At 29.4% G+C, this 27,830-nt stretch overlaps 1 protein-coding gene across 2 annotated transcripts; it reads left to right on the plus strand.

The window, feature by feature from the left end:
* Positions 1 to 27,830, plus strand: LOC111041271 (filamin-A). Of its 2 annotated transcripts, none has more exons than XM_022325507.1 (45): positions 1 to 364; positions 1,770 to 1,894; positions 2,014 to 2,358; positions 2,419 to 2,530; positions 2,621 to 2,808; positions 2,901 to 3,059; positions 3,156 to 3,284; positions 3,376 to 3,594; positions 3,666 to 3,894; positions 4,664 to 4,723; positions 4,940 to 4,981; positions 5,049 to 5,170; positions 5,238 to 5,373; positions 5,446 to 5,550; positions 5,621 to 5,765; positions 5,945 to 6,024; positions 6,113 to 6,280; positions 16,541 to 16,699; positions 16,807 to 17,031; positions 17,317 to 17,484; positions 17,569 to 17,715; positions 17,782 to 18,000; positions 18,080 to 18,253; positions 18,643 to 18,786; positions 20,353 to 20,574; positions 20,634 to 20,801; positions 20,983 to 21,204; positions 21,300 to 21,437; positions 21,494 to 21,667; positions 21,753 to 21,983; positions 22,069 to 22,181; positions 22,251 to 22,449; positions 22,529 to 22,702; positions 22,777 to 22,998; positions 23,066 to 23,491; positions 23,563 to 23,709; positions 23,770 to 24,366; positions 24,435 to 24,716; positions 24,792 to 24,930; positions 25,002 to 25,144; positions 25,225 to 25,359; positions 25,598 to 25,780; positions 25,926 to 26,107; positions 26,196 to 26,286; positions 27,568 to 27,830. In XM_022325507.1, the coding sequence occupies exons 1-44, from the start codon at positions 1 to 3 to the stop codon at positions 26,271 to 26,273; spliced, it is 8,139 nt and encodes a 2,712-aa protein (XP_022181199.1). In that variant the 3' UTR covers positions 26,274 to 26,286; positions 27,568 to 27,830. The 2 variants fall into 2 exon arrangements, with proteins under 2 accessions (XP_022181199.1, XP_022181200.1); XM_022325508.1 differs by lacking the exon at positions 27,568 to 27,830 and adding an exon at positions 26,355 to 26,555.

The following is a 27,830-nucleotide window of genomic DNA, read 5'->3' on the forward strand; positions in this document are numbered from 1 at the left end:
ATGATGCGCACCGACTCCGCCGCGCCGTCGCGATTATCGTCCCACATCGGACTGGTGGCCCGCAGCCCGGAGGGCCACGCCGCCAAGACGATGCAGATCAAGGGTCACGAGGACCAGTGGGTGGACATTCAGGCGCATACGTTCAGGAACTGGGTGAACGAGCACGTGCCGGCCGCCGACCGGGTGGCGAACCTCGCGGAAGACTTGCGCGACGGTCGAGTCCTCTGCCAACTGGTGGAGAGCTTGCAGCAGCGTAAGGCTTTCGCGTGGAACCACAACCCTGGCAACCGGCACCAGATGCTGGAGAACGTGTCCAAGGCCCTGGCCGCGATCGCGGACGACGGCGTCAAGCTAGTCAACATAGGTTAGTACCTAAATCGGCCAACTATATTATAATTTATACAATAGGTTTGAATTAGTAAATAGTTGTCAAATCACTATAGAAGTCTTTTGCAGTTGGTTTTAGATGAGCCTTTTATCGGATTGTGTGAATGGGCAGGTGGTCGGAAAAACCTCGCGATTTTCTTTTAACTTTTGGATGTGCTATAGATTTTAGGGACCGCAACATGTATTATATTTTATGCACGATGATATATTACACTTTCGACCTCTACCCGCCAACTATATAATATGCACATTATTTACATTCGTATTTAGGTATACCTAATTATTATCGATGGCCTTTGCAGTCGGTTTCGGACGAGCCTGTTGGTTGTGCAGGTACCATTTGGTTGAAAAATCTCACGATTTTCATTTAAATTTTGGGTGTGTGTATTAGATTTTAGGCGCTGTGACATGCGTTATATGTTATACTTTCGATTATATAGCTGTGAGCTGCAGGTGGTGCATTCTATTCTCAATTTCTTACCTAAAAACCTTCACCTAACAACCCGCTGGAAATTGGTAGTATATATAAAAATAAATAACAAATTGCTTTTAATAGGATTGTAATATTATTTTTTTCGTTTTCTCAAATCAATTCGAGGTATGACGATTTTCTCGAATCATAATTAATGTTTTTGAATTTTGGTTGGGGGATAAAATTATTCGTACATTTCTTATATCTTAAATCGTATATTAACCCGTTCTGCAAGTCATTTTCCTGTATGATAAGACGTAGGCCGCAGGTGGTGAATTTGCATACCGATACCACGCATCATGCTCATCGTGTGTTACGCCTATAAAAGTATGCCTTCGATTTAACATTAATGTTGTATTAAATATAATCGTTCTAATACAAACAATCTGGATTAACTTCGTCAATTGCATTTTGCGGGTTATTTTCGTATTGAATTATGATTTTTTTGTTTTTGACGTCGAACAGGTGTTGGGTAGTATCGCCAAATAGGGAGTGTTATACAAAACACTGAGCGAAGTATGCAATAGTTAAGCATGTGGGTGTATTGACCTCACATGCTATACTAGAATCGCCATGCTTCTATAATAATATGATCGGATAATTTTTCATTTATGAATGATATTACAATATCCGACACAATTAGGTATCCACTATATTATAGGCGGAGCATATCCCCATTTTTTTTACAAGCACATATATTTGAATCAACTAAAAGGATAATAATATGGAAGCACCTTGAAATATCTATGTTTTGAATATCGGGCTATTCAGCATTAATGAATATTTTAATTTATAAAGTATACACTTTAGGCATGTCAATGGTAGGTAAAAAAAATGTACTTGCATACTTTCATCTTAGGTTCAAGTTGTTTTTCTTGTCTTACTATTTAACGTTTTTTTTTTTTTTTAGGAAACGAAGACATAGTTAATGGGAATCTAAAATTAATTTTAGGACTTATTTGGTCACTGATTGTTCGTTATCAAATAGGGAGATCGAAATTTCCTCCTAAAAAGCTCATGTTGGCTTGGCTCAAGGTAAAGTAGCTTTACACGCGTATATTATCTACGCCTACGAATGAATAATTTAAAATATGTTCATATTATATGTTAATCGTAAAATCATAATTATTAATCTATTGGTTACGTATTAATAGTCTGTACTACCGGAATGCCGCGTGAATAATTTCACCACAGATTGGAATTCTGGAATATGTCTTTCATCCTTGTTGGATTACTGTGAACCTGGATTGTTTCCCCATTGGAAAAATTTGGACCCTAGTGATAGCGTGAACAACTGCCGCCGTGCTATGGAATTGGCCCGAGATCGCTTTAACATTCCCATGGTGCTTGAGCCTGAATATTTAGCTTCACCTTATCTAGACGAACTATCGGGCATGACATATTTATCCTATTTTATGAAAGATAAAAGTCCTGGCACTAAGGCCACACTGAATTGGGTGAATAGTCAACTGAAAACTCACACGGTATCTAATTTCACGGTAAGTGTTTTTCGTTCATTCGAAAACAAACATGCAAATTCATTGATTTGTATATTTTAGACCGACTGGAAAGACGGTATTGTATTGTGTGAATTGACAAAATCTCTCGGCGTCCCGGCCAAGTACCAAAAATATGACGATCCCGATATCTGGGAGTCTAACTTAAACGCTGGTATGTACCGCGGTGTATATATGTTTGATCCGTGCAACGTTTGCTTGAATTTTCTTTACTAAAATTAATATATTCATTAATCGTACATAGGAATGAATGCTGGTAAAAAGTTGGGCGTCGAACCGCTGTTGAAAGCTAAAGACGTGTCCAGTCTGAACGCTTCACATTTAGGGATGATGTCTTACGTATCTAATTTCCAATGGGTAAAGCCACGTACCCGACCATCGCATACCGTACGCGCCCATAGTGATACCCATACCACCAGAGTATATAAACCAGTAGGTTAATTTAATAAAAATAATATTATTATGTTGATCACAAGTGAATGTAAATTAGAATTAACGTAATAATAAATCGACATTTTTTTTAGACTAGTTTTAAAGTGACATTTTTGGATGCAGAAGTAGACCCAAACGATGTCACGGTGGAAATAATTGGACCGGAACTCAATACTATACCGTGTAATTTGAATTTAAAATCCAATGGTGGTACATGCACGTTCGTGCCACTCATAATTGGAATGTATAAAGTATGCATTTGTTTTCCCCCGGCTGCATGTATACATTATATACGTAGTCGACACGGTTCGTGGTTTTAATTTTTAATGTTTGTGTTTATCGCACAGGTTACGATTTTCAATGGCGATGATGTGATCCAAGGGTGCCCAATGTTTATACGAGCTATGCCTGAAGTGTCCGAAATCAAACACTCAGGTATGGAACCATGTGCAGTTGGATCTATCGTTGAAGTCCAGGTGAGTTTCCAGAGTTCATTCTAGAAAGTGCAACAGCACGCAACTAAGGTTTGACATGTGTATTTGTGTGGTGTTTCATTTTCGTTCCCAGATAAATTGCAACGGCGCTAAAGCTCAAAACATTCAAGTATTGGCAATGAGTCCGGACGGCCGAGAATTAGAATGTCCAGTAAAAGAATCGGGAGACGCTTACAGAACGACATTCCAACCCGACGAACCGGGAGAATGGACTATTGCCGTGAAACACCGCGGGGAGTTAATTCAGGGTAGTCCATACACGTGTTTTGTGTTCGACCCGAACGGAATTAAAGTAAAACAAATCAAAGGGAACGTCGAAAGATTACTGACTAAACAATCGGATTTCAATGTTTTATTGTTTAGTTGCTTGGCTTGGATAGACCAGCTATTGCGGGAAGTATAGTAAATTGGACTTTAGACGCCAGAGGAACGGGTGGTCTGGGAAAAATAGAAATTGACATCGTTCATGATAAACAATCTCTTCCACACACGATTGACCATTTAGGAAATTCTATTTATAACGTCTCTTTACACACTAGAAGACCTGGCAAATACAAAATTTATGTTTACTTCAACGGGGCAACTGTTAAAGGCAAGTATAACTTATAAGATATCGAACAAGTTGTATAAAATGTGAACAAATTTAACCAGGTCTGTTATTCTTAATAAGTACCTTAGTTACAATTTAACCATCGAAACAGTACTTTAAAATGTTCTCAGTAAATTGAATTTCATATTATTACCTACTTTTCTTATACTCCTTCTATTAGCTATTTAATTTCTGTCCTCGGCACTGTTTATACACTAAATAAATTATGCATCCATTTTATACGGTATTAATCAATTGTATATTTGTATTGTACATGTTTACAAAACAACTAATAATATAAATACGTGAAGGAGTAATAACTTATAATTAAATTGTATAAGTTATAATAGTTAAACATAGCACATAAAAATTTTAATAAAAAATACTTTTTTTAATATTAAATAGGTAGGTGATAGACGTAGTGTAAACTCTACTGATTTTTCGTATTTGTTTGAAACTTCAAAATAGCAAAATAAAGTAATAACTTTTGTGTTTTGACCTTGGCCAGTTAATTAAAATAAAAAATGACAATGCATTTAAAAAAAATCTGTTGTGTAAAATAATGATCATTATCATCATTATTGAATCAAAATATATGTACTTATAGTAATAATTCTATTATATTTGTTATAATTTTTAGAAATTTTTATAACCTACGAACATATCTTTATAATACCAATATAAATATTAAAATATGATTAGGTATATAAACAATAACCTAACCATATTGAACTATATGCAATATTATTTATATATTTAAAATATATTGTAGGAAGTCCATTTCCTTTAAGAGTGGGTACAAAAGAAGACATAAAGCGTCACAGAAGCATGAGTAAGTTTTATTTTTAAATTGTATAAGTATCTTTATTGTATACTGTTGTATTTACTTATAGTCCAAAACTGCTGAAGTATTAAATAATTTGCTATAAATATGTTAGGTCGTACCTATATATAATACATATCATGTACATGAACTACCAACTAATGTAGTAATTCGTAAATAGGTCCTATATGTATATCTACTTAAGAAAACATACTTATTTTTCAGCACCTACAAAATTAGTCAATGGAAACAGTTCTTCTGCTTTCAGTAAGATGTTAAAAATGCATACTTGTGATAATTCTAAGGTTATAAATTATATTTTAATATTTTTTAGATGATTTTACTTCTTCTAATGAATATAACAAAATTGGCCTTCTTAGACCTATTTCACCTCTGCAATCGCCAAAATTCACTTCTTCTCCTATTAATCATCTACATAGTAATACGACGTATAAAGTATGTTTTATTTTTAATAATAATATACTAGCATATTTTTTTATATCTTTTGATATTTATTTAATAGTCGACCAACCATTCAGAATCTGGATTTCATAGCATCTCATCACCATTACATTTAAATATTCCTAGTTCCCTATCTCCAAATCATAGTTATGTATCACCAAAAAGTGCTTTGTCTCCTTCAAAATCAAAAAATAATGGTACGAATAGCTTTTCTTATTATTTATTTTTAACAATGGATTTATTTTTATATATCTATTAATTTTTTACAGATATAGTTTTTGGAGAAAATATGCAACTCATGCCGATAAATAGATATTCAACGATTTACATAAATTCTGACGAGGCATTAGCCAATATTAATGTCACAGTGATTGGTATGTTAATTTCATGGTAACAAAATATTTCGTTAATTTTTTTACACACAGTATATTTGAAATCCTATAGGTCCATCAAATAAGATGATTCCTGTGAGAATGTCTAGGAACATTTCTCAAGGTCATATATTGGCACAATTTACGGCTGAACAAATTGGAGAACATTCAATTGATGTGAAAATTAATGGTACTAAAGTTACTGGTTCTCCATTCAGGTACCTAAATTTAAAGTCAATATAAGACTTTATTGGATACAAAACATATTTTGTGTTCATTAAAAATTGTTTAATGTATTTATAAATTATATAAAATGATATAAAATATCTAAATTAATACAGTTTTATGTTTGTTTATTTAAAAATTTTCCATTGTTTATTTAAATACTGTTTCTCAGGAGTCATGCATATGATGTGTACGCCATTAAAGTTGGCCATATACCAAATGGAGTGGTGGGTGAACCAGTAGAATTTGAAAGTAATTATAAACGAATAACCATTGAATTTAAATTTAAAAAAAAAAATGATTAAGATGGTTTCTAACACTTGTAAACTTTACTGTCTAGTTGACGGATCAGGAGCAGGCTCTGGTAATCTGGAAATTCTTGTAAATGGAGGACATGTCACTAGTTTTGTCCGAAATTTGGGCAATCAAAAATTTTTAGCATCATTTGTTCCACATAAAGCACTTATCCATTTAGTTGATATGAAATTTAACAACGAACAAGTACCAGGTAATATTTTTTAATGTATTCATTATTGTTAAAAATATCGGGAAAGAAAGTTCTCACAGGCATATTAACAAGATTAAATGAGTTGAATAGAGTTTAAAATTATAATTATACATTTTAGTATGTCCATTAACTTTTACTGAAAAATGTAATGTATTTTGAGAGCGTAATATATTATTACAATAGTAAGTATTTGCATAGGTAGGTAATTACCTAGGTACTTATAGTTAATTATATATAAAGCAGTTAAAAAAGTCAGGCTAATTTGTAAGTATTAAGTTAAATGTAGGAACAAGGTACTTTAGCATGTAAGACGTAGGTAGGTGTAAAAAAATAATGAAATCTACCTGCAAATGCAAACAAATATATGATTACTATATACCTAGGAATTAATTTAATGAAATTATTTTAACTATAGTGTAATGTGTATTGACTATGTTAAATAAATTTGTACTTTCCTACATTTTTATGAATTTTGATCGTATTAGGCTTTTTTGATCATGGCTTCATAGATTTGATGATTATTATTATCTACTCATAATCAGGTCTGTGGTTCCTACTACTGTAGACTTAATATTATTAGCATAGGCACAATTTGAGTTGTAACTTTTGGGTAGCTATTAAAATTTACATGTGTGTCTATGCCTCAAGGATAGATAAAAGGGAGCATTTGTAGAGAGGGGCTTAGCTCCCCAGGCCCTTGAACTTGTGCTTATGATTATTAGGCTATGCTTACTCCTCTCTAGGATTTTTACATTACTTAATTAGTTATAACTTATAACTTATAATTTATAGATTTCGTGTACAATATTAGTGCTTTATTTCACATGAAATTCACTTAGTTTATCAATATTATGTCATTATAGTTGCTTTTAGTTTTGTATATAATTATGCTATTTATTTATATTCGTTTGTCATACCTACATATATGATACCTACGAAATATAGGTACCTATAGGTATTGATTAATAACGGTAGTTACTTATTGTAAATAATTAAATTATCAAGATAAACTCTAATAGTTACCCACATAAAAAAGGGGTTACGAAACAGTTTAGCTAATATTACATTGCATTATAATTTATTATGAAACTCCGAATTCGTCACAACTCACAGTTATAAACGTATGACCGTTTGTTAATACCTAGATACCTAGTTAATAGTTAATGATATATATAAAATAATAACTCATAGTCCTAAGTAAATTTTATGAATATTTAACCTTAAAATTTAAATAGTTTAAACGTAATAGGTGTAATATGATTTGTATTCATCAGTAAAACTCGGCCCAAATTTGTTTGTCTATGCGGATATACCAATGATTCATCACAGTTTTAAAATTAAAAATAAAACACCAATACAACTCAACTCCCATATATATAAAGTGTATTAATTCATACGTGTGAAGTACATCTGTATTTTTTTACTTAGCAAATAATACGTATAGGTATACGTATACCATACATACCCGATTCCGGCATATCACTATAATCCATCAAAATTTTCAAAAATATACATATAGATAATGTACAAAATTATGAACGTACCTGTTAGCAAATATAAAAAAAATGATCTTTAGTAATTTATTATAATTTATGAATGTACCTATGTAAAATATAGAACATATTTGTATATCTATAGGCATATATAATATTGTTATACATTACCAGGATTTTTCAATAGGAAGGGGATAAACTTAATAACAATTAGGTACCTACTATAGCTATTTTTTGTCATTAAACATTTTCATATGGTAATAATATAATAATATACTATAATATGATTATATAATATAATGTTTATAAATGGTATTTGGTAGGCATCCACAATTACCTACTTATGTTACATTTTGAATTTGTGATACATTAAAATTCATTAATTATTTTTTGTTTGATTATAATTTATAATAAAATTAATATATTATAGTTCTATAATATACAGGATACTGTTTCAAACATTTAATCATTATTTCGAAAACAATTAACTTTTTTAAAAACATTATTTTTACATGAAACGATGATATTACATAACAAAATGTTCCAATATGTTTAGGTACATACATTTTAACTATATCTTCATTATAATTCTACTGTACGTGTGTATGTCACTGAACTCTTCCTAAACGGCTGGACCGATTTGAATGAATTTTAATGTATGCGTTTGGGTGACGCTCTGGATGGTTTAGATTCACAATTGGGTCCGATAGATCAGACCCGGGGAGTTGCTCAAACAGGGATTTTAAGATTTATGAAGGAAATATTTGCTTATATACTATTGCTATTGGTTATAAGAGAAATATAAATATATTAGTAAAAATTGGTATTTTTTTTTGGTTATTGGTTGCCTGCAGCGTTTCATCGGACAGATCAGGTATAAGCATGCATACAATTGAATTTTCGCACATTGCCTACCAAGGTGGCTGAGTTGCACTTATAGCCGCTCATCGGCGTGTCTGCAATCAAAATCAAAATAAAACTTACTATTTATATACGAGTAAAGTACTCATCAAGCGGGGTTCACAACAGGTAGGCAGAATATACTGATCGCATTATCACCATCGAGTCTCATAAAGAGTTGGCATTTTTAAAGGGCAACAAAGTGCACGAGATCAACTAGTATATATTATATATATATAGAAATAATATTTCGAACGAGCATAGCTTGTTAGTTTCAAGTATTTAAAGGTTACATAAGCGGAATAGTGGGCCAACATATTGCTGAATACTAGGAGTCATCGACTTCACCGATCTCAATTTAAATACTTATGGTTGTTATGATGTACGCAACTATTATCGTTAACGCAATAATCCTGAACAAATTCTGCTACTGAATATGAAATAAATTTTGAGGAAATGGATACTGCTTTACTGTTTAGCAGGTGTCAAGCGTGGGTCATTGTATAGGGTAGTCTACTAATAATACTCGAAATCATAAGTGTTCGTGGTGAACATTTCTGAAACTAAGGTTGTCCGTGGTAAAATTCTAAAATTGTCTGATTATGTAGGTTGGGTAGGTCGTAGGTATCAAAAATTCCTTAAGAAGACTCTACCCATGCATTTGTTGTTTCCATCTTATACACGGACGACATAGAATATTTTGTTTACTAATTTCAATAGTGTTCTGTTAGTTTTAATATTAGAGTGAATTGGCTTATCATCAAAGTTTTAGGTAAGAAAATCATCTATGCTTAAGCGTTGGCAGATTTTTGGATATTTTAATTTTCAAGCGAGATATGAGGATTTTTCATTTGAGTTATTTCACATACTCGTATCTTGCTTGAAAATGAAAATATCGAAAATCCGCCGACGCTTAAGCATAATGTTCTTACCTAAAAGTTTGATAGTACAAAAATTCACTCTAATATCAAAACTAACGGCACACTATTCAAACTAATGAACGAAAATTTGGTATGTCGTAAGTTGGTATGACGGAAGTAACAAACGCGTGGATAGCATCCTCTTAATAGAAAAAAAATGAGAGGATCGAAATGGAATAAAACAAAAATATATATTTGCTTATTAATTTGTATTAATTAGTTCAATTAGTTTCTTTGACCTAAAAAAAAGTGGATAGCCAGAAACAAACGAAGATATGTTCATTTTAAAAATTTAAAAAAAAGTACAAAGTATAAAAATAATGAAAAAAATTTGGAAAATTAATACCAATAAATTTTATGTAATGTGTGTATTATAATATTTTACTTATCTGAATTTTTTTTTTGGTTGAAATTTTATTGTAAATCATCCAATAATAAAATTATAGGTAGATTTAACTTTTAATAATATAAAATATCTAACTCAAAAAACAAATATTAGATAAGGTAACTGTTTATTTTTTAAAAATTGTATGTATTTTATAAATCAATGTTATAAATGAATTTTTAGTTAGGTATATGTGAATTATGTGAATAAATAATCTATTTCGTTTGTTTATTTATCCTAATTTTGATTCTAAACAACTTTGCTAAAGGCTGTTTATTTTGGATCGTCAGAGATAAAAATTATAAAATTTTCAATTCTTTATTATAAAAATTGAATATTTTAAAATTTTTTAACTAAAAAATTTAATATTTTATAATGTTTTTAATGAACATTTTTTCTAAATTTTGTTAAAATTTGAATTTTAAATACTTATAAAAAAATTTGTGACCATGAGTATTTTAAATACTTTTTAATTGACATATGCAAAAGTTATGAAAAACCTTGTTTCAAATTTTCAAACTTTTTGAACAAAAGAAAATATTTTCCATGAATATTTATAAAATCAAAAAATTGAAATTTTCAAGTTTCTTTAAATAGCTCAAAAAGGATTTAAGTATTTTATTTTGTGTACTAAATGGGTGTATAAACACTTGATGAACAATTAAAGTATCTACGATTAATTTTTTTTTTAGTTTCTACTAAATGATAAAATCATTTTTGTTTAAAATTGGTTTTGCATAAAATCGGTTTTTTGCTTCTACCAGCGCTTAAAAACTATAAGAAATTTTCTATTTTGATCTCTTAAAAGTATCAAATAGTAATAATTTGCTACCAGAAACTATCTCTGAAGTTGAAAATCAAGCCATTTTTAAAAGTACTTTTAGTGTACACAAACACAAAAATTAAAAAATACACATAATTGTAAAATCAATACATTTATTGTTTATCTCAGAATCTTAAGTGTGTGTTAACATATTGTTATTCAAAAAAGTAAAATATTTTTTAAGATAGTGGTAAAAAACTGTGAAGAATTGTATTTTATCATGTCATAAAATTATGTGAGGTATAAAATTATGAGTGTTCTTTAATAAAATAATCACTGTTAAGTGTAGAGTAAGTACCTATGGGTATATATATATATACGAAAAATACGTTTAAATTATTTTATTCTGTAATTTTCCAAAATATGTAAGTGCTTATTTAAAACTTTGACATTGTATAAATATAACTGAATGGCTGAATGCGTTTATGAATGCAAATAATATTACAAGTTATCACTTACATAGTTACCTATTATACCTCATCTATCTATACATCTAAAATCCAAATTCCACTTAGTCACTGATCGCTGTAACTCAAAAACTTCGCAACGTACGAACTTGAAATTAGAAATAGAGGTTCTTCTCATATTTTCACCTTGCAATTAGAAAGGATTTTCAAAAATGTTGAGTTTTATTGGAGTAATTAACAATTATAATTATTCATCGGCAATCGCCAATACGTATTGGGCATGGCGGTCCGCGGGTTTCTAGCTACCAACAACCTATCCTTTTTGTCCGTTGTGTAGATAAGAATTGTTCCGAGCAGTTATAGGATATATTGTAAATATGAAAAAAACAAAATTACACACGGGCGAAGCCGGGTAAATTCAGCTACTATAGTCATATAGTTGATTAGTACAACGTGCCTCTTAAGTATGAAGTAATAAATAAATTACTTGGTTTTTTATTTCACCATATAATTTACTTAAATTCTAGAGAAATACTTATCTAAATATACATTTTTTAAAATTATTTTTGTATGTAATTATACAATTATTTATTTTCAAATAATTATCCATGTTTATTCTGTATACCTATGTAGATCTTTTTAGCTCTTTAATATTTTTTAAGCTTGTTTCTCTGAAACATTTGCAGGTCGGGTGTGAAACCATTGAAACCTTTTCATAGAACATCATAGTAGTATTGCTTATTTATATACTTATGTCTTATAGTACTTATATTATAGTAATGACCTACCTACCGGCAACTGGCTAGTATTTACTAAGTAGCGGGGTTTCACATTTCGGCTCACGGAAAATCGTATTTAATGAGAAGGCAATTTTGAATTTTCCACCACTTCAACCTACATCGGAAATTTAAATTTCGACACAGACTTGACACATTTTTTTTTTGAACTTAAGATTCAATAAACATGTTTATGAACATGCCTTTCTAAACGAGGAATAGATTTATTTTTTTTTACCGTTCAATTGTGGATTTTGTATTAATTATTTATTTTCCAATACATTTTATTGGAGACTACCGAGTCTTAGGTAGTATCTTTAAAAAATAATTTAACTTTTCAATATATTAGGGCATAACTAATATGGGCGAATGTAAGTTCCTACACGACAGTAGTAGGTAAAAAAAATACACACGTTAGTTCCTACACGGCGGAAAAAGGTACGTATGTAAGTTCCTACACGGTAAAAACCAGGTACCTATGTTAGTTCCTACATGGCGGAAAAAGATACGCATGTAAGTTCCTATACGGTAATATCCAGGTACGTATGTTAGTTCCTACACTGTGGAAAAAAGGTGTAAATATGTATATACGATGTATATACGAATAAATATAATATGATGAGTAAAAAATATAATAAAAATCGTATAATGCATTTTAATTTTTCATAATTGAATATATTATAATATAAAGAGTAAAAAAATCAAAAAAAAAATCGCATAACGCATCGTCACAAATAAATATAATATGATGAGTTATGAGAATTATTCAAAACTAGTAGTTGTTTGCCTTTTTCACTAAACATGAATGATACATTCTCGCTCATTGTGAATTTGTATAACTGTATATGATTGGTATAAACGGATATGAACGGACACTCAGATGTTTCGAACAATACTAACAAAACTTTTAAGAGAAATAACTACATGTACATTTTACTGTGTATAGTTATAAGACTTATAACTAATTTTAAGATTATCAAATCAAAATCAAGTNTAATTTTGAGATTATCAAATCAAAATCAAGTTCTGTATCATTTTTATCGATGATGAAAAGTCATAAATATTTTGTATGTCAAAAATATAGATAATAAGATATTTTATCTTTTTCCTTACGTCGAGTCGTCGAGTCGGTATAGGGGATAATATTATCAGCTTGTAGCTTGTCGTATTTTCCAGTGATTTCGTATATTATACATTTATAAGTATTATTTATAAGTATATTTGAATGTAGTTACCTATACTAAATAGCTAACCAGCGTATAAAGTTTCAATAAAAAATCTAATAATTATATGCTTATTTGTGAAAATGTGTTATGCGATTTGTATTATATAATATATAATCATCATATATTTATTCGTATATACATATTTACACATATATACACATATAGGTACACTTACATATGTACCTTTTTCCGCCGTGTAGGAACTAACATAGGTACCTGGTTTTTACCGTGTAGGAACTTACATACGTACCTTTTTCCGCCGTGTAGGAACTAACATAGGTATCTGGTTTTTACCCTGTAGGAACTTACATATGCCCGTGTAGGAACTAACATATGTAATTGTTTACCTGCTACTTTCGTGTAGGAACTTACTATTCCCCACTAATATACGTATAACGACCATACCAGCACTGTTTATCTTCGATTTCTGATTTTTTCTTGTAAGGTCGATTAAATAAACGTAGGTAGTAGGTACCTACTCAATATTTAATAACTTCTTATACAATTTGAATGATAAACGATGTCACTATGATTAAATACAAAAAGTGCAAGTAGAATTTTCGAGTCTATGATTATAAATCATTAAATTATTATTCCATTTACGATTCACTGTATGAAGTTATTCGTGTTATAATAATAATAATATATGAATATGGTCGACATATTTTAAATTCTTGGAGGGAAATTCGATGACGGAAGACATTCCAGTTGGCGCGCCTGTGTCTTTGGAATTTTTCTCTACCATCGATAGTTCTGTGTTGTACACCCACAAGGATCGTCGATTTACAGAATGCATTAATAGATACTACCCGCGCTCAATTATTTTTGAGAAGTGTGTATTATATTATATACCACATTCACACCCAAATTGAGTGTTATTATTAAATTAAAATTATGTCTAATAAAATAAGGGACATGGATTCGAATGATGTAAACATTTTCTTAAAATACTCATTTGTCACCATTCGAATCTCGCGTCTTGTAAATCGGTAAACACAAATATCGTGACGATGAAGATATCGATATTTTTATCATGTACACGTCAAACAGGTAGATGCAACAAGTCGGTGGTTTATTTACCGTGATTAGTTGTAGTGTGTATGGTTCGTTTTGTATGGTTCGTTTTGTATTTATTGTTTTTTCTTTAGGTTTTTTAATAATTAAATTTTTTATAGCAGTTTGTGTTTTTAGTTTAAATATCAGTAAAATGTTTTTTAATTCGCGTTATGATGTATTGTCTCGATACATTGCTCAAAGTGAAATGAAGAAGGACTACTCACTGAAGTTTATATAAAAGTAATATTTAATTTTTTTTCTTACAGCCCACATCTGGGTTTTTGGTCAAATAGGTAGTATTCAATGATGTTTAATTCTAACATTATGATTAATTAAATACCGTTAGAAATATATAGACTATAGGTAGGTATTCAATAGTTTGTTCATGAAAATATTTAATTTACAAATTTTATTGATCGTTCTTGCTCTGTTATTGGCACATAAGATACAGCTTTTTTGTAGGTTCTTTATGAGGGTACTACTATATCATGATAAGCAATTTCAATTTATACTACTACATAAGGTTTTAATTGTGCTTCATTTAAAGATATTGTTCGGTATGCACATAGTATTTTTGATCAAAAATACGAATAATTTTAAAAAACAAATGTAGCATCTCAAAACTATATTATTAATTTTTTTTTAGTTTTAAATTTAATTAATCATTATGAAAAACACGCTTATATTTCAATATGCATGGCGTGTGAATGATATACTATTGATACCTACCCACATAAAATAATTTAATATAAATCTTTACTTACACAGTGAACAAAAACTACTTTCTAAATTGAAATAATTTGCCTAAAAATATTATTAAAAGACAGCATGTGTCATAGGAAGTAATATTTGCATAATTTTTGAATTGTAGTTTTTTAAAATTGTATTATTTATAAAAACAAATGACATTTTTTAAATGTTTATCTAGACATTTAGATATAGGTGTTACTTTATAAGATATGAATCAGTTGACTAATTTGTAAAATAATAACTTAAGTTAAAATGTTATATTAACTATGTTAATGTCATAAAATGTACTAGGTTTACTAAAACAATATAAAAGTAGCTATAATAATAGTGTTTATTATTTATATACCTAGCATTCATTAGAATTGCACCTATATATTTAAGAGTTTATAATTTTTATTGACATTTTAATATTCTTATAAATTAATCAACATTTTGATCTTGGTAGGAATTTCTATATTTTTAAATTATAGATACCTATTACTATAAATTTGAATTTTTTATAGTTTAATTGTTTTTATGTAAAGTTGCACCTTTTGACTATATTAGTTTATATTATTCATATTGTTTGTAACTTTGATAAACAAATATTATATTTAAATATACAATAAATTATTAAACTATATAAATACTAAATACTTACCAGGTGTAACTTGTGAGTTTAAAAACAAAATAATCAGGTACATTGTTATTGAACTGATTTAATGTTATAAATTTCCAACCCAACTATTAGACAATTCTTAAGGTGTTTGTGCCTTGTAATGTGAATCATCAATTCGAATACACGCCCACATGTTTTTTTTTTTAATAAGATGTGTTACAATAATGGTTTTGAATTATTCATTTTCAAATTGAAATCTAACCATTATATTTTGTGTGCCCATTTATATTACTTGATTCTAATACAACAAGGACATACTTAATGTTTTCACTACAGCAAGTTATGAAAATAAATACATTTTTACCAAGTAGGATCAACGCATTATTTTTAATTACCTTAAACAAAAAAAAGTAATAAGTGTATTTAATCAGAATCATTATATTTTTTAATTTAATATAATTATGTATATATATACATTACTCTTTCCTTTCACATTTGAAAGCATAAAATTAAATATGTAGGTGTTCGGTAAATTATGATAATTTTAAACATTAATGTTTATTATTGATTTTTCATACGAATTTACAATATACTTTAACCATGTTATAAAAACCCTCAAAAAATATTTTGTACATTACAAATTTATAGTAGTATTGTACGATTAATAATTTAACGATTTTGAGTTTAATTTACTGTTATGTATTTTAGTTATTTTAATTAATAGTATAATTAAGATTTAGGTTATTTTCTTTTTAAATAATGTGTTATATTTTCAATTTTGTATATAATTTCATGCCTCAGTTACTAAAATAATTAATAAGGTTGTAATAGGTACTGCGTAGCTTTAGGTCGCTGTAGATATTCATACAGAAAAAAAGATGATTTCTATTATAATCGATGTATCTAATTAACTTATTTATTTACAGGGAGTCCCTGGGAAGTTACAATCATGAGTGGAGGATCATATAGTCCAAAATTAAGCGTCCTTGGCGATGCTGTCAAATTAGTACCTGTTGATTCAGTAGCAATATTTCAAATAAGTGCTATTGGTTTTCATCGAGAAGATATACAAGTTAATGTATTAAGTACGCTAATTTAGTTTAATACTGACCTATTTTTGTTTTTAAATATGTCAAATGTATACTAAACACATCATTTCAGATCTATTTATTGTGATTTACATATTTTTAAGGTCCAACCAAGCGTAATGTACAAGCTAAAATTATAAATGAAGGAGGAAATGGAATATTTAGATTAGAATTCATTGTAATTGAAGTGGGAACACATTTAGTTGATGTAAGTGTGGCCGGTCATAAACTTGGAACTGGTACATTATTAGCTAAAGGATACAATTCGGCTTTGATAAGAGTGACTGATGTTTCCGATGCTGTTGTTGGTCAACCTTGTCAATTCAGAGGTTAGTTAAAGAGAATATGTTATAATAATTCTCATTTATTTTGGTGTCATAACTCATAAAACAAATGTTTAACATAGTATATTCGTTCACTGGCGTATTTAAAGTATAATGTACATACATTTAATTAATTTATGGTATAAAGCTTGCATCTTTGAAACTTTGGAATGTACATCATTTTTGTATCATTTGTTTTACAATAAAATGTTTCATCTTGGATTATTTAACTAAATTTAAAAAAGATAGTTAATATCAATTATTAACATTTTTTATTCTATTTTATTATAGTTGATGCTAGTGATGCTGGTGAAGGCCAATTGGAAATATCTATTAATGAAGGAGAAGTACCAAATCATGTGACTGTAGTTGGAGGTGGAAGATGTTTAGTATCTTTTACACCTGAACACGTTAAACCTCATATGATTGATATAAAATTTAACAGTGAAACTGTAATAGGTAAAAATGAATTTTAATGATTAAAAAAAAGTAATAATGATTGAGTATGTGAAGTTTTAATATTCAATTATAATTTATTTAAAGGATGTCCGTTTGTATGCTCAGTATCTGATACGAGTCGCGTATCTGTTAATTTATCTCGTTTGGAGTTGATACCTGTTAACCAAGTAGCAAAATTTCATATGATGGTTGATAATTCAGCTTCAGCTGAATTGTCTGTTTCTGTAACTGGTAAGTAATATTTGTTTTATTATTTTGTTTACTATCTTTGTAATAATATTTTTCTTTAAATTTTAGGGCCAACCACTGAACTTCCAGTTAAAGTCACAGGAAATGTAAATGTAGGGTTTACTGCTGAGTTTACACCACTCCAAGTTGGAGCTCATTCAATATCAGTTGAATACAATGGACATGCTGTTAATGGTACTCCTTATGTGGCTAAAGCTTATGATTCAAGCAAAGTTTTAGTTGGACATGTGCCTAAGGGCCATGTTGGAAATACATTCCAATTCACTGGTATAATAATTAAGTTATTTTTTTTTCTTTAAATATGTATTGTATCATGGTTAATATTTATTATCATTATTTTGTATAGTTGATGCTAGTGAAGCAGGTGAAGGCAACTTAGAAATCACTATATCAGCCAGAGGAGCAAATATTCCCACTCAAGTACATCCACAAGGCAATGCTAAATTTGCTGTTAGTTTTCTACCACTTCAGCCTACCGATCATGTTATTACTATACATTTCAATAAGGAACCAGTCCCAGGTTAGATACATTATAAAATGTGTACTATTAACACGTTAAACGCCAACGTCAATGCGTCGTTGACACAACTAGGCGAGCGCGCATAGCCGGTGTCCACACGTTGTTGACATTCTGTAACCTGTTCGTTATTATGACTTAGATAGCCGGCTATAGTCGAACACATTTGAAATTTTGGTCGGCTATTTTGTAGTGTATTGTTTATTACGTGGAACAGTTGGTTTCGATTTTAAATTTAATTATACACTCGGCTACACTGTTACAGGCAACCGCATGTCAATCAACGGCGGCGACGGGCTCGGGCCCGTCGAATCGACGTTGGTGTTCAACGTGTTAACAAACTGAATTTAACTTTTAAAACTCTTTAAAAATCATAATTATGTTTGTTTCAGGGTCTCCTTTTATTGCTCATGTTGAGGGAGATTTACCGCTAGTTAGTGGTACTTCACTGACTAGCGCTCCTGTCTCAACTACTTCTCATTTCACTATGAGCAATGTATCAGGATCATTGGATGACATTGAAGTTAATGTTGAGGGTAAGTTATCAATTCAATGATATTAATTTTGGAATTTTTTCATTCTATATATTTGCCTCAGCACGACTGTATGGAATTTCAATTAAAGCTTGTCTACAAGTATGTGTGTCTATGTTTTTACAGGTGGGCGATATCAAAAATCTCGATTATACTGATACTTCTCTTTTTTTATTAATAACAAACTTTTAAAAATTTTCTATCAGCTATTAACGCTAATATTTTAATTTGGTGGTAGACCTTCAAATGTAATGTAGAAATAAAACTAATTAATTTAAAAAAAAATATACATTTTTGTATTTATAAAATATATAAAGAGATATTAATTTATGCAGGTTACATTAAAAAAAAAATTGCTTTATAAAAGTAGTACTTTTAAAAGCTTTATCTTGTGAAAACATTTCTATTATTACATGAGTAGACAATTTAATTAGTACCTACTTGAGAAAACAAATATTATCTTAGAAATAAATGTTTGTTTATATGCCGAATTTCAAATTATTTTATTTTATTATTGAATAAAAATGATCAATGAGAATAAATTAACACAGTTTTCATTTTGCACAGAATAATTTTTTTAGAATTCTTTTTGTATACGATCATATTTTTATAATTTTATTAGATCTTAATGTTATAGTTCATGTGTGTCTTTCACATTAGTAATACTTTATGAACTTATTTACACAAATCCACTTTGATTAAATAATTGCATAGCCAATAAAGATGTTTTCATCAGGTATTTTTAACTTGCATTAATTACTGTAACATATTTTAACACATTTAAATCCTAACGTAATTTTGGACAATTTAATATAGTGTCATAAAATAATTCAAAAGTTTAAAAGTTAACAAATTATAATTTTATTAGTTTCATTTAAATGTTCGATAGTGTTTGTTGATTTAAAAATGCACAATATGTGCTGTATATTTTGTAGAGCTTGTAAATTGAATGATATATAAAGTCTGTTATCTGATTATGCATATCAACTTATTTATTGGAAAATATTCTTTAAAATTTAACTAACTTTTATTTTAGCAATTCTTCTTTTTGAAATGCTATCTTTTTTTTAGTAAACATTTTTTCTGCATTTTTTTTTCTTAATAATTCTTTGTTGTAATTTTTATGTTGTATTTCAATATTATATAACATGATTTACTTGATTTCTAATATTATAGTAAAATAGAAAAAAATATAAATTATACAAAACACAAAAAAATATGGAAAAAATAAGTTTTTTTGTAAAGTAATTTCTTTTTTGGATTAACTTGGAATCAAAACTTATCGAAATTTAATTTTTCTGAATATTTTGGTGGTATAATTTTTATAAAATACATTTTAACAGCATAAAAAATTAGTTTGTTTTGGTGCTTTATGTATGTTAAACATTAAATAATTGCATTTTATTACCTTTTTATATTACATATTTTTTTGTTTTAAGTTTTTTATTTTTATTTTTATTTGAAGTATTATTTTTATTTTTAAGTTTAAACATTAAAAAAATGTTTGTTTAATGCTATGCGCTTCTCTTATTCAAATAATGTTACTAACACTAATGAAGGATTATATAGGTCCTAACGGGTCGGCAGTTCCTGCCCAAGTAAAAGAATCTGGGTCACAATCATATAAAATTGAGTTCTGTCCTAAAATTGTTGGCGAACATAAAATTGCTGTTAGTTATCTTCGAACTCCAGTAGCCGGATCTCCATTTAGTTGCAAAGTGTATGATATCAAAGCTATTAAAGTGAAATCAGTACCTAAGGGTACTGTTGGACAACAAGTCACTTTTATTGGTAAATAGATATAATTTTTTAATTTTAAATAGTAAATTTATCCATCTGGTAAATTTTAGTTGAAACAAGTCAAGCTGGTCCAGGCAATTTAGAAGTTACAGTAAATGGTGGTCGTGTACCAACTTCTGCTCAAGCTCAAGGGCCACATACTTATGCTATATCATTTACACCTCGTCAACCAACTGTCCATACCGTACATTTACGTTTTAATAACCATGACGTACCAGGTAAAGTAAAGGTCAAAAATTGTATTTTTAGTTTGTCATAAAATCATAAATATCTGATATTATTGAAAATATAATTATTGCAAGTATGTAACTAGTGAAAGAAAAGCTTAAATTCAATTAAAAATATTTTATAATATTAAATTTGTTATAATTTAACAAATTTAAATAATTTTTCTTTTAGGTTCACCATTTACTTGCTCTGTTTCTGAAGCCGCTAGAGTGGTCGTCTGGTCAGCTACCGAAGATAAAGTTGCTGTTGGTAAAATAGCTTCATTTGCTGTTCAATGTGAAAGCAGTCCTCAAGTACAAGTTCTTGCACCTCTTAGGCATTCTTTACCTGTTACTCTAATACCTGCTACTCAACCATCAACTCACAATGTTCAATTTACTCCTGTTGATGTTGGTAAGTTGATATTATGTTTTTCAACAATCAATATCATTAATTGTATTTTTATTACTATGCATAATATTATAATAATGTATTTTACTTTTAATTAGGTGACCATAGTGTTGAAGTTAAAGTAGATGGTATACATGTTGAAGGCAGTCCGTTTTTAGTAAAAGCATATGATGCTTCTAAAGTTCGGGTTACAGATATTAACACAGGATTTGTGGGAAAACCCGTCAATTTCAATAGTATGAACATATTTTTTTTTAGGATATTAAAGAAACTAAAATGGCTGTTATTTTAGTTAATGCTAGTGAAGCTGGTGCTGGTAATTTAGAAATCATAGTATCAGTAAATGGAGTTAATGTTCCAAATTATGTACAATCTGAAGGAAATGCTAAGTTCCGTGTTAATTTCAAACCCCGAGATGCTGCTCCTCATAGTCTGAGCGTACGTTTTAATGGTGAACCTATTCCAGGTAATAAAATATGTTTATAGTATTATATCATATAATATTTAAAATGTATTAAAAATAATTGTTTAATTAATTATTTATCACATAGGATCTCCATTAACTTGCAGAGTATTGGATATTGATCAAGTGGCTGTAACTGGAAATGGTGTTCGATATTGTGCCATAAAAAAGACAGCAGACATTAAAATAGAAAGTCCTGATATATCCAATGATACAAATTTCAAAGTCAATGTCTTTTCACCATCTGGACAAGTGGTTGATGTTAAGACGAGTATCATGGCCAATGCCATTGGAGCGTATTATACACCAAATGAAATCGGTAACCACTAACCTTTAATGTCGACATATATGAACAAAAAATAATTTTATAAAAAATAGTTTATAATTAATCAAATCATTTTTAGGAAGGCATATGATAGAAGTTTTTATAGAAGATCAGCCAGTTGATGGTAGCCCATTTGCTTGTAATGCGTATAATATAAATAATATAAAAGTTACAGGACTTGATAGTGCTAAAGTAAGTTTCTTACAGATTACATAATATATTTTATATTTATACATGTACTCATAGAATATTTTTACAAAGGCTAGTAAACCAGTTACCTTCAGTGTAGATGCTACAGAAGCTGGAGAAGGCACATTGGAATTGGTGGTTAGTAGCCAAAAAGGCACAGTTAAAGCAGAAGTAGTTGCTTGTTCTAGAGGATTATATGATGTGACATTTGTCCCTCATAATGCAATACCACATTTTGTTAATATTACATTTAATGATGAAATTGTACCAGGTAAATAATATATTTAAATAAAAATTAATATTTGTATATTAGGTTGAATAATTGATTATTTAAAAATTTTAATTTAAAGGAAGTCCATACAGCTGTGACGTTATTGATTTAAATGGAGTTAAGAAAGGAGTATCTGGTTCATCAATAACTGCATACGGTGAAGGACTACAACGAGTAAAACTTGGTTATCCAGCACGTTTTGACATTAATCCACACATTGCCGATCATGGATCCATTAGTGTGATCGTGAAAGGTATGTTTTCTATATTTCATAAAAATAATTCAATTATCATGCTATTGTAATGTTTAAATTATTTTTGAAATTAGATCCTGATAATAAGACGATACCTGCTAACTTACACAAAAATGACAGTGGGTTATATCGGGTAACATATCGGCCATCTATTGTTGGTGTTCATATGGTAACAATTTTGCATAGAAATCAGCCAATTACCAAACATCCTTGGAAAGTTCAAGTCATAGATTCTGAGTTAGTGATTGTTAGTGGACTCAATGAAGCTATTTGCAATAAACCTACATCATTTAAAGGTAGAAAAAACAATCAAAAAAACTTTAGGCAATATTCTGATTTACAATTTTTTCTTATACTGTGTAGTTGATACAAGAAATGCTGGTAAAGGGGAATTATCTGTGGCAATTAAAGCAGCCGGCCGTGATGTCAAATTAAAATCATCAGATGTTGAGTCTAATGGTATATATCAAGTAGCATATCAGCCTGTAATACCTGTACCCCATTATGTTCATGTGAAATACAACAATTTTAATGTGCACGGGTCACCATTTATGGTGAATATCCGAGAACAAAATCCATCCACATCAGCTGAACTTCGAGTTGTTGGTCTGGGACTTTACCAAGGTATTTCTAACAAAATGTCTACATTTATAATTGACAGTGCTGGTAAATCCAGTCATGAATTTGATGTTGTCATTACCGGAATGCAGCATAGTGCTGTACCAGCCCAATGTTATCAACACAAAAATGGTATGAACTTGATTGTTGAATTCACACCTCCTAAAGTTGGTGAGTATTTTCTTTATTTAAATTTTTTTTTATTCATTTTAACTAAATTATTGTTATTTTTTTTTATTCAGGACAGTATAATATTGATGTCACACATTTTGGTAAACATTTAAAAGGATCACCATTTACCAGTTATGTGCATGATGCTAGTAAAGTTAAAATTGACAGTCTTCCAGAGAAGAACAGTGCAGTTGTTCATAAACCAATGTCATTTAAATGTTAGTCTGCAGTAGCATTTTCTGAAATATAAATTAATTAATTGTGCTTTCAACTTTCAGTATTACGAAAGAACGCTGGGTTGGCTGATTTTACAATTACTTGTCTTGGTCCGGATAATGAGGATGTTCCAGTGGATTTAAAATTGTTCAATGAAGATATTGATATTGTTGAAATAAACCCCACAGTACCAGGAGATTATATTTTTAATATCTGTTATGGTAAAGATCATATAACTGAATCTCCATTAAAAGTGCATGTAGCTGATCCAGGAGTACCTCGGGCCTGGGGTTCTGGTCTTGTTAAAGCTCTTAAAGATGTTTCAACAAAATTTTATGTCTCTGCATTGGGCACAGCTTATCACGCTGTTCCTGTTGTTAATATACGCAATGGAGCTGAAATAATACCTGTGACAATTAATCAATCTTCAAGTGGTCATGAAGGAGATTATGAAGTTTCATTTATTCCAAACCATATTGGTTTTTGTGATATAAACATTGTTTGGAATGGAAGACATGTCGGTGAATCACCATATAAGTGTATGGTTGTCGATTTGACTAAAGTGTTAACAATTGGTGAATCAAATTTAAATAGCCGTATTATACTTGGAGTTAATGCTCCTACAACATTGTCATTTGATACATCAGTTGCTGGTCCTGGTAAATACTATACGCTTAGTTATCTTGTTATTTGAAATTAAATCCAACTCTTATTATTCATATCATAGGTGAACTAGATGGTCATTTAGAAAGTCAAGGAGGAACAATTGTTCCAATAATGATTGATCATTCTGGTGATAATGTTAAATGTGTATTAACACCACACATATCTGGCCCACATGCCCTATACTTGAATTTTGCTGGACTACCATTGCCAGGTTCTCCTTATCCTGCTTTGGTAGAAAGTGGCGCTGCTGGTGTGCGAGTTGTACTATCTGGAAGTGGACTTTCAACCGCTACTTGTGGTCAACAAGCAGAATTCACAATTGATGGATCACAAGCAGGACCTGGTATGTTAATACTATTAGTTGTATTTTCATGTGTATTTTTTCAATTGTTATCATTATTTTATTATTTTATTTTAGGTAATCCTGTTGTTACCTTAGCAGGCTCTAGGCATGAAATACCAGTCAATATCGAAAAAACAGGTGATAACGTGTACAGTGCTATTTATACTCCAGTAAGTCCTGGCGCTTATTTATTAAATGTGCTATGGGGTCACAGGTAAATAAATAGATCTATTTTCTTTATATGTATGTTTTTGGCCTATAATAATATATATTTTCTCATTTTAGGCAAGTTAAAGGCTGTCCTTTAAAGGTTAATGTAACTGGTGTTTGTGATGCTAGTAAAGTTCTATGCACTGGCGATGGTCTTGGTATTGGCACAGTTGGAAAAGATATCAGAAGTTTTATTGATACACGAAGAGCCGGTCCAGGTACAAAATATAAGACTTCTTATGTTCATTATTTATAATATAAAATTATACCCATTTATTGATGTATACGCATATTTCAGGAGAATTAAGTGCTCACTGCATTGGACCTCATAAAGTTGCTTACTGTGAACTTTATGATCACGGAGATGGTACTTTCACATTAAATGTGAAACCACAAGAATCAGGCAGACATACACTCACTGTTAAATATGCCGGTTAATATAATAAATAACTAATATATTGTAGGGGCATTTCATTATTTAGAATATAGATACATATTAATAATTGAAACAATTTGTATCAATTAATTATTATTACTCTATTGACACCAATTATAAGACTATACAATTTTAAATTAATCTCAATGACGTATATTTCTTTATTATGTCAATGTAAATAAATATTTTACAATAATTAATGTGTATTGTGTACTTGTCTAAAACAAAAATTTAGGTGAGGATGTACCTGGAAGTCCTTTTACTGTTCGAGTTAGTGGTGCACCAGATGCTAGTAAAGTTCGTGTTTACGGACCTGGCATTGAACACGGTGTGCTAGCAATTTTCCAAAGTAGATTTATATGTGATACTCGTGGAGCTGGAGCTGGACAATTAACAGTCAGGGTTAGAGGACCCAAAGGTAATTGCGTAATCACTTTATTGTGATACATCAAATTTTTCAAATTTATAATTTATGTTTTATTTTTAATACATCATTGTTGATTATTATTGTACTATTATTGAATTATTTAATGTTATTGTTTATAAACTTGTACACATTTCAGGTGCATTCCGTGTAGAAATGCAACGCGAAAACCAAAAAGATCGAACTATACTATGCAAGTTTGATCCAACAGAGCCTGGCGATTACAGAGTTGAAGTGAAATGGGCAGGAGAACATGTCCCTGGATCACCATTCATGGTCATGATATTTGACACACAAGAAGAACTTAACCGATTTTTACAGGTAAAATATCCGTATGATAATATGCCAGTTGTTTTAACCATGTATTTTTTTAATTTTTTAATTTTTTCTCTTTCATTGATGATTTTAGGGTAATCATTCACCAGCCGGTTCGGATCTATATAGTAGTGTTAATTACTCATCAAGTTATGCTCATATCACACCTTAAACTTTGTTACTAGGTGAATAATATATTTTTTTTTTGTTAAACAATTTTATTATTACATTAAAAATAATTGTTTTTAACTAGGATTATTGGTAAACAAATCCGTCCAACTGACTATTGATTTTTAAATTTATATTATATTTATTATTTATTTAATATTTAATTTTTTTTATTATATTTACAAATTAACTTATTTGAAAAATCAAAATTTAGTACTATGTTCTTGTTATGTACCTTACATGTATTATTTAACCAAGTCCATAAATAAAAAAAAATGTATTAATATATTTTTGTCTAGTTATTATTTTCATTCAATGAAATAGAAAAATCTTATACAATCTATTGCTTATAAATTAAAAAGTTTAGAAATGTTGATCGTCTTGTCATAGAAATAATATAAATTATGTGCTGTTGCAATATAAGCAAATGCACAAATAGCAATAAATATGTTGATTGTTATGATTTATGTAATTAATAGTTGAATGCATTTCAACAAAAAATATATGGTATTATGATATTGACAATAGGCTAGTTTTTAGCTCGGATAACAAAAATATATCCTTTAGTGGATAAAGATAATTTTGTAAAATGAAACTATGTGGTAATAAATGTAATCATTTAAAATTTTTATCTTTATAATCATATTATGAATAATGTAATAGGTATATAATTATTTTCTTAAAAATGTATGCAAAAACAAATACAATTCTTAATTTGTGTAAATATATTAATACTAACTTATAACTCAACTAAGTATCTCTAGAAGTTTTCATTTTTTTTGAAAATAATCGAATAAAATAATTATTTTTTGAACTTTTTTACCAAAACTTTAAATTAGACTAAAATATGAATATTTGTAGTCCTTGTCTCTGTGAGTCTTATAAATAAAACAGAATTATGATATCTCTATTATTTCAGGAGATATTGCAATGGGTAAATAAATCCTCAAGAGACACTGTATAATATGTGAATAATATTTTTTGGTAAATCTGTGTCATCACAGAGAAAAACTTTGAAAACAGAATAATAAAAAAAATAAAAAAGTTTCTTTTTGGGAATATTAATTTCAAGTCTAAGACACAAACATTGCATATATAAAAATATTTTTAAACTCTACAATCATTAAACATTTACTGAATCAATAGTGACCTAATGGTCCTTTAAACATGATTTAGTGACCTGTGATTGGTCCATTAAATTAATACATTTTTCATGCAACCTGGCATTAAAGTCTTAGATGAATAATATTGATACCTATATGATTGTGGAAAGTAAAAGTTAAATTTTTTTGTAAAAGGTGTAAAGTGGAAAACACATGCACAAAAGCTGCACAGATGAGGACTCATCATTATGAAACGTGCTGTGGCCTTTACTATTATGAAGATGTACTGGATTCAACAGAAGTGGTAATTAATTCAGTTGATTAGCCACCTTGTCTCTGTGACGGAAGGAAAACAATGTTAGAGGATTTATGTGTGCAACTTAAGTACTCAACACAATTTAGAATCATAAAATATATGATATGATGAAATACAGAAAAAAAGAAAGATCATCCAATAA

The sequence above is a fragment of the Myzus persicae genome, unplaced genomic scaffold (genome assembly GCF_001856785.1).
Source record: "Myzus persicae strain clone G006 unplaced genomic scaffold, MPER_G0061.0, whole genome shotgun sequence".
NCBI lineage: Eukaryota > Metazoa > Arthropoda > Insecta > Hemiptera > Aphididae > Myzus > Myzus persicae.

Coding starts and splice junctions, on each gene's coding strand:
- LOC111041271 (XM_022325507.1), top strand. CDS start 1: ATGATGCGCACCGACTCCGCCGCGCCGTCGCGATTATCGTCCCACATC. Junction 4,982..5,048: donor AAACAGTTCTTCTGCTTTCA/GTAAGATGTTAA, acceptor AATATTTTTTAG/ATGATTTTACTTCTTCTAAT. Junction 24,367..24,434: donor TACATCAGTTGCTGGTCCTG/GTAAATACTATA, acceptor TTCATATCATAG/GTGAACTAGATGGTCATTTA.